We start from the raw sequence: 8,227 nt of genomic DNA, 5'->3' as shown, positions 1-8,227 counted from the left end.
ACAGAGAGCGCGTAACCAATGAGCTTGACAGGCTGAAGAGCTTTCCTCAATTCAAACCAATATCTGAGGGCGTTATATTAACATATTTGCTTCGCAGACCAATCGCTTTGAGGAATGGCGGTTAAGTGTGGACTGAACTGACCAATGGACAAAGGCGAGGGTAGAGTCTGAGGTCTGCATAATATTAACATGTTATTACCAGAGGTGTTTTAGATATTGATCCTGTATTCGGTGGTAGTTAAACTCATTCCCTCATCTCACAGGTCCATACCTGCTTTTCTAATTTAATAAAGGCAAGTGACAGGAAAATTTGAAAAAATGCCCAAGAGGAAGGTAAGTCAGTTTATATTTATAATTTCCTAACATATCCTCGATTTTCCCTCTTTTTTTTTTTTTTTTAAGAAATAGCGGCTCGCGTTTTAACGATGAGAACGAACACAACGCCGAGCAGGTAAAGACGAGGATCAAGTTTTTAAAGCGTTCTATCCTAATCCGCGGGTTGGATTATGGAATCCTGCAAAGGCAATGGAACGTTCGATCATCTTTGCATTCGATCCTCGTCACTTGCTGATTTCCTCCATGATAGTTGGCGGTTTAATAACCCGATGTCTCTTTCGCAGTGAATTTGCCACTCCGTGCGCACTTGTACTGAATGTCACTTTGCGGTGATGCTTCAGTCGCCCTCGGCTAGACTCGAAACCGAGAGCTCTGCTCGAATGCGTCTGATACTCGCTAACCTCCATTTTAAGATGTTCGTTTTTTTATTAGCTCACTTTCGTCGATCGATAGAGGTCCCCCATTATTTTTGCATAGCCATGTTTGAACCGACAGGCTCTTCCTCCACCCCCATTGCGGAGCGGCAGACCCGTATGTAACAAAGCGCTCTGTCAGTCACACTCAACTCTTTCTCTCATTTTAAGAGGCGATTATGACGGGAGACAAAACGAAACTGTGCTAAACTGTGGACTTCATACGATAAAACTACCAAATAAAAATAGTATTAATATAAAAGCACGTTTGCACGTCTAATGATGCTATATCGACAATTATCCGAAGTCCACCGAGCTTCACTATCCCACATCAGCGGGGGGCGTCGACTAATGCCTAACAATGTGGGGGTTTAACACCCCCCACCCCCCCACAAGTTTGTGGTAATCAAAAATTAAAAAAATAATTGAAATTATGACCGTGTTGTATCAGCCAGATATGTTCATGATGGAGGCAATGAAGCGGGAGTTTCTCTAGGGGGAGTGTCTCTCTTCAATTAGTGAGGCTAAACAATGGACACTTTCCAAGAATAGGCTCCAAAACTTCTCAAAGCAAAAAAAGTAATAATAATACTAATAAATTAAGTGCTGCTTTTTCAACGAATGGTCAGTGTTAATGAAATGAGGTGCCTGTTTTTCAGAAAAATGTTCAACCACAGAATGTCAAATTTCTATTTAGCTTATACTATTATTAGTTTAATAACATGATTCGTGTTGATTTAGTTTTTTTTCCTATTTATAAACGTTAAATAAACTAAATAGAAAGTTGAAATGTATTCAAATGGAAAAAAAGGTGTCAATTCATCTGCCCCTTATTATTGGTTATCTTATTAGGGACAAAATGTTGGCCTGTAGTTGCTGTGTAATAATTTTATAAGTATAAATAATGTTCCTTTATTTATTAATTTGTTAAGTAACAATGATTGAGTAATGATTAAACTTGACAATTGCAGCAAACACTAAAGTTTGTGTAAAAATTGAATGATATTTAAATGTTTTTCTGCCGTGCTATAAATGTTACCTTTTTTTTTCTTCGTGTTTTTGCAAGATTGTGTGTAGCAGTATTGCAGCTAAAATTTAGAACATGAATAAATAGTATGTTTTTGGTCATTATAATACACTCACAATGAATTGAATATCAACAGGTTATGTCAAAACAACATTGTATGATTGTAACTGTTGGATACAGAGAAAAGTCTAGACCTCGGAAGTCAAGCTACTTTGTTAAATAATGTTTCTAACATAATAGTTCTAACAACAATAAAACATGAAATGTGTGTATCTATTTTTTTTTTTTTTAAGAATTAAATAAAATACCAATTTCTGGAAAGTGCTTCAAAAACTTTTCAGGCTTTCCCATTTACATACATTGTGTATACTATAAAATGCATTATACACAGATCTAAATTGGCATCCAGTTTATTAGAGTGTGTAGATGTGGCATATTAAATTGTGCCCAGAGAACGAGTAAACAAGTAGTCAAAGTACCAGAGATAAATTACTATATACACCATAGGCCTGTGTATCTGATTATAATGAAGTCTGACAAGCAAAAGCTACTTATGGTGAACATTATGTGTGAACTGAGATGAATTAGCTGCTCTTTGCAAGTGTCACTTTATCAGTAAAAGATAACCTGTCGGCATCTAAATAGTGACATGTCCTCTAAGTACTTTATCTCAGAAATATTTTTTTAAATCGTATTCAATCTGTACCTGTCACACACAATACAAAATGTATTTATGTGAAGAAATGTCCGTATGTACAAATTGTGCATGTTCGTTGTGTCTATGCAGTCACCCGAGGGAGCGGAGGCAAAAGACGCCACCAAAGTTACTAAGCATGAGGTAATTAAAATGTATTTCTTTTTCAAATGTAAAACTGCTAACAGCACAGATGTAAAAATCATATTTTATGTACATCAAAATAACGTTTTTCCATCTTATAGCCCACTCGGAGGTCAGAGCGTCTTTCCTCAGTAAGTGTTTATGCTCTCTTTCCATATGCCCAGATGTCATTTGCATATTCCCTATAAGGGTTAGTGAGCACTAGAAACCAGTCTTGGGAACGGGTTTGTCATAAACCTATAGTGCTATCACATGCCCTCTGGGTATCCTGGACTACAAACGCATGGATTAGTATTATTACATTGTATTATCCACTTAGACCGTTTAGATTGGTCTAGTTGAATTGAAATTGTTCTTAAACTTCTATATTATTGTGTCAGAATATAATTTACCACTCATTGTGGCCTTTGCGTTGTCTGTTATGACAGTGTTTTTAACTTCCTTCATCCTGTTGTCTTTTTTCAACCCTCAGAAACCAGCTCCTAAACCTGAACCAAAGGCCAAAAAACCAGCTGCCAAGGTAACAGCTCTCTCTTTCTCACTATCTATCTCCATCTTTGTGGCATTTTACATTTTTAGCATGTTTTTTGCATGTGCTTTGCATTGTGGTTAATTTCTTTCCTCCATATATGAAAGTATTTTGCACATTAGGTGGAGTTTGTGTATTGTATGGACAGTTATGGATGATTTTGTTGCATTTTTGTAGTAGAGAGAGCTGGTGTGATCTGGCCGGTGTGTTTTGGAGCAATTAAAAATGGTTTGGTACACAATTGTTTAATTTGTTGTTCCATTTGTGTTCTATGCACAGAAGCCATCCAATGACAAAGCGGTAAAGGAGAAGAAGGGCGGAGCCAAAGGAAAGAAAGAGGAGAAAGAATCTGCGCCCACTGCAAATGGAGAGACCAAGCCAGAGGAGGTGGGCTAACTCTTTTTTTTTTTTTTGCTAATGCCATTGTCTAGCATTTTCAGTACTTATCTATGTCATCTTAATAGAGGAAAAAATGTGAGATGGCTCATTGAAGAGCACAAATAAAGTATAATCATAATGATACTTTACCCATAAAAACCTACTTATATATACACTACCGTTCAAAAGTTTGGGGTTGGTAAGATTTTTCAATGTTTTTTAAAGGGATAGTTCACACAAAAATTTAAATTTTGTCATTATTTACTCACCGTGACCCTCATGTTGTACCAAACCTGTATGAGTTTCTGTTGAACACAAAAGAAGATATTTTGAAGAATATTGATAACCAGACAGTTGACGGTAGCCATTGACTTCCATAGTATTTATCTTCCTACAATAAAAGTCAGTGGCTACCATCAACTGTTTGATTGCCAACATTCTTTAAAATATCGTCTTTTGTGTTCAACAGAAGAAAGAAACTCGTACAGGTTTGGAACAACATGAGGGCGAGTAAGTGATGACAAAATGTTCATTTTGGGGTGAACTATCCATTTAAGTCTCTTATGCTCACCAAGGGTGCATTTATTTGATCAAACAATATTGTGAAATATAAAAATTTTAAATAAATGTTTTTTTTTTTTTTTTTAATAATTGCAAAAAGTAATTTATTCCTGTGATGCAAAGCTGAATTTTCAGCATCATTACTCGAGTCTTCAGTGTCACATGATCCTTCAGAAATCATTCTAATAAGCTGATTTGATGCTCAAAAAATTCTTAATTCTTATTCATGTTGAAAACAGTTGTGCTACTAAATATTTTTGTATAAATACTTTTTTTTCAGGATTCTTTGATGAATATAAAGTTCAAAAGAACAGCATTTGTTTTTCTTTTGTGACATTTTAAATGTCTTTACTGTCCCTTTTTTAACCAATTTAATGAATCCTTTCTGAATAAAAGTATTAATTAAAAAAAATATATATATGGCTGACCCCAAAATTTGAACAGTAGTGTATATGTCTACTTTTTATTTTTATACATTGGTCATTTATTATTGCATAACGCACATCAAGTTGCTAAACTGAGCTCAGGCCTTGGAAAAGGTACATTTTGCATGCATTTTGTCACGAGAGCTGTCTCCCCTCCCTCAAAACGCTCTGAGATTACTCAAATTGCCCTCCAGGACACGAAAAATGTTTTCTTAGAACATTTGTTGTGTGAGCAAGAATGAAAGAGCAGACATGTGAGGTGGGAAAGAATGACCTAGTTACAGACATGTTGTGGTGGATTCTGGATGGTTTGTTCTAAAATGACTGGGTGTGAATTGGTGGCATCATGTAAAGTTTAGAAGGGCTGACGGTGACAAACGGGTATAATACTGCTTTAAAAAATAATACAACTTAAGGATAATATTCTTTGTTATATTTATATGTTGTTGTGCCAAATGAACTACTGTAAACCATCTTATAATCTTAATCATGAATCTTAGATCTTTAGATAATGGCCGATTTCGTTGGATAGTCACGATCAGTGTATCTCCATCTTAATATAATTTGTATAACTTGCTTTTCTAATCCTCTTGTGACAAAATGATTAGGGAAACATGACAATTTATTGTTCAGTGCTCTGTACTAACATGGATTACTTTATACTGACCAATATCTAATGGTCTTATCCTGTATCCCTTCCCATGGCTTCTCAAACACCTGCATGTGCCCTCACACACACACACACACACACACACAGATCTGTGTCTCACGCTCATCTGTCAGTGTGTCATCATGGAGAAGTTCCGCCCCCTCCTTCCTGTCCATCCGAGGGCAGAGCGAGAGTGTTAGAGTAAAGGGTACGAGAGTTTGAAGAGTGCAGTGTGTTTGTGTGCTCGTCGCTGTACAGTCTAGATTTATTTGTGTCTCTTTGTTAGACTATACAAAAAAATCATTAATAACATTGTTAATGATTGGTAACCAAGGTAAACAGAATGTTCATTACATATGACATAATTTTGATATTATGATTCGCATCTAAAAGATTTTGAAGTGTTATTTTAGAGCCACTATCTTCACCAGACGGTACAAAAAATGTTTTGTAAAAATAATCGATTTTCTGAATATTAATGGGGCAGATAAACACATTGATTAGTATATCAACTTTTTTTTTTTAAATACATGTAATGATATAAATGCACTCTGCAATCTGTTTGGTCCTGATACATATTATAAAGGATGTTACGTTTAATAAATCATCATGATTTCCAAATTTGAGGTAAATTGGTCATCATCTGTACGTGGGCTTACTCGTACTAACCGAGTGGTTTTGGTTGCGTCTGTCTGACTTCTCATAACATAATCTAACAGTTTAGAAAAACGAAATAAATCATATCAATACTCTGTCCTCTACATTTAAGAAGTAATTGACTTTTTTCTTTTGTGCTTTTTCCCCCCTGTGTAGGAAACTGAGACGGCCGATACCGAGGCTGACGAGAAAGAGTGATTGAAGTTGTTTTCTGGAATAACAAAGAACATTTTTTATTCCTATTGAGTATTTTGTAAAATGCAAACTTTTTTTAGACTTATCGTACTAGATTTCCTTAGCTAAAAGTTGACTCACACTCCCCGCTGAAGCACCGTACCCGTCTCCTTCTCTTTCATCCGACAGAAGGATAGATTCATTTCAAGGAAAAGCAACAATTATTCTTGAATATTTCACCAGCAGCTCGCCTGCCAAATTCAGCCACTTCCGGTTCATCTTTTGCCACCAGAGTGCATAGCCTTAGCTCCATGTATTTGGTTACTAAGGTCTTTGGTGTGTATTGTCTTTGAGTCTTATTTAATTGGTTGAATATCTCAAAAAAGAGAGGGAGTAAATAGGGACGAGAGATTTGAGTTGTAACCCTTCGCCTTTTTTTAATCTCCTTTGTAGCATTTTAAGATTCAAGTGAGTTCTTTTAAAATTGCTGAATTAAACATGACCCTTAACAGTGGCAGATATCCATAGCAATAAACAAGTGGTGCTTTGTGCTAGAAGGTTAGGAAAACTCTACAAGAACTGAATCTCTTGACAAATGTAAAAGTCCACAAAACTGGTTTGAGATACTCTCTGTAAAATGTTTTCAAATAAAAGATGAATAAACGGTCAATAGACTTGTGTGCTTGTTACTGGTTGTTTTTTGAATGCTCCGCAAGTACTGGTTTGTCGTTATTCTCACAGATAGAAAAGTTCAAAGCAGCCTTAAAGGGATAGTTCACCCAAAAATGAAAATTGTCATCATTTACTCACCCTCAAGCTGTTCCAAACCGGTATGAATTTATTTACTATTAACGTAAAAGAAGATATTTTGAAGAATGGCGGAAGCCAAACAGTTGATGGACCCCATTGACTTCCATTTTTTTTCTCTATACTATGGAAGTCAATGGGGTCCATCAACTATTTGGTTTGCCCATATTCTTCAAAATATCTTCTTTTGTGTTCAACAGAAGAAAGAAACTCATACAGGTTTGGAACAACTTGAGGGTGAGTAAATGATGACAGAATTTTCATTTTTGGGTGAACTATCCCTTTAAGGCCTGTTCACACCAAGAACGATAACTATATTAGCGACAATATCATTCTGTTTATTCTGAGCGTGCACGGCAGTTATGACATCTAGCATTTAAAATGTTCTAGCGCTTAAAATTTTGATGGATTCTGATTGGCTGGCAATGATTTAATCGTTCATGAGCTGGGGAAAAAAAATCGTTCTGAAAGTGATTCGAACTGTTCTGTTAGTTGTGGTGTGGTGTTTTATATTTCGAATGATTTTTAGAACTATATTGTCGTTATAGTTATCGTCCTTGGTGTGAATGGGCCTTTAGTGTTGGTATACATTTTAACCCTCTATGATACACATGATGATACTGAAATGCAATCTATATACATAGATTTGGGGGAAGAATATACATGCATATTAAATAAAATAATAAATATGTAAGAAAATAAAAAATTGGTACAACAATGAAAAATGGTCAAAAACTAGTACCAATGTGTCTTTCATAAACTGATATAATTCTACATTTGAAATTAGAATTTAATGAAACCTTATAATTTATCCTTTAATATAAAGGCATAGCTCACCCTTAGTTGGATTTTCTGTGTATTAATGAAATCATAATTGTGTTATTTATGCATAAACGCAATTATATTACTTAGATAAACTAATTTCAGTAACAACTGATGACACTATCTATTAAAAAAATGCAGAATTGTCATCCATCTATTGCCATCCATTGTGGTTAATGTTTCCTCAATTTATTGTAAAATTATATTTGATAAACATCTGTGAACAAAAACGTATAGATGTAGAGCACTTCATGTTTTCCTCTTAGAGAGTTTAGAGATAACTCTAGATTGACTTAATACAGCATATTATTGATTTATTTAAAGACCGTACTTTTAATTCCAACAATGCAATTTGTAGTTTTCCGAATAGGGAGTAAGTGAAGAAAAAAAATGACAACACTGTACCATAGAGAGTTAACTTTGTGGAAAACTCTTGAGGGTCCAGGGTGTTTAGTCCAAAGCTACAAAAGCCTTTCAGTGTAGTTCTTTATACACAGACACATGTGACCCTAAACACACACAAACACACTCACTAAATACAACTGCTGATGTCAGAAAGTGAAAGGTCAGCAATGCCGCGGGGAGGCAGGAACGGAGGAGAGGAAATGAAC

The 8,227-nt window shown here is 35.3% G+C and overlaps 1 protein-coding gene across 3 annotated transcripts; it reads left to right on the top strand.

Annotated features, from left to right (window-relative positions):
- Positions 1 to 88: 88 nt before the first annotated feature.
- On the top strand, positions 89 to 6,662 carry hmgn3 (high mobility group nucleosomal binding domain 3; the record flags this gene model as incomplete). 3 transcript variants are annotated; one of them, XM_079848408.1, is made up of 7 exons in its annotated part: positions 160 to 333; positions 2,564 to 2,614; positions 2,716 to 2,745; positions 3,087 to 3,134; positions 3,423 to 3,530; positions 5,265 to 5,364; positions 5,970 to 6,662. In XM_079848408.1, the coding sequence occupies exons 1-7, from the start codon at positions 319 to 321 to the stop codon at positions 5,975 to 5,977; spliced, it is 360 nt and encodes a 119-aa protein (XP_079704534.1). In that variant the 5' UTR covers positions 160 to 318. The 3 variants fall into 3 exon arrangements, with proteins under 3 accessions (XP_079704535.1, XP_079704534.1, XP_079704533.1); XM_079848409.1 differs by lacking the exon at positions 5,265 to 5,364 and having other exon boundaries at positions 89 to 333; XM_079848407.1 differs by lacking the exon at positions 5,970 to 6,662 and having other exon boundaries at positions 5,265 to 5,378.
- Between the last annotated feature and the right edge of the window lie 1,565 nt (positions 6,663 to 8,227).

Source organism: Squalius cephalus (genome assembly GCF_949319135.1).
Source record: "Squalius cephalus genome assembly, chromosome: 18".
Taxonomy (NCBI): domain Eukaryota; kingdom Metazoa; phylum Chordata; class Actinopteri; order Cypriniformes; family Leuciscidae; genus Squalius; species Squalius cephalus.
The sequence above is the reverse complement of the archived record's forward strand: the minus strand, read 5'-3'. Positions and strand labels throughout refer to the sequence as shown.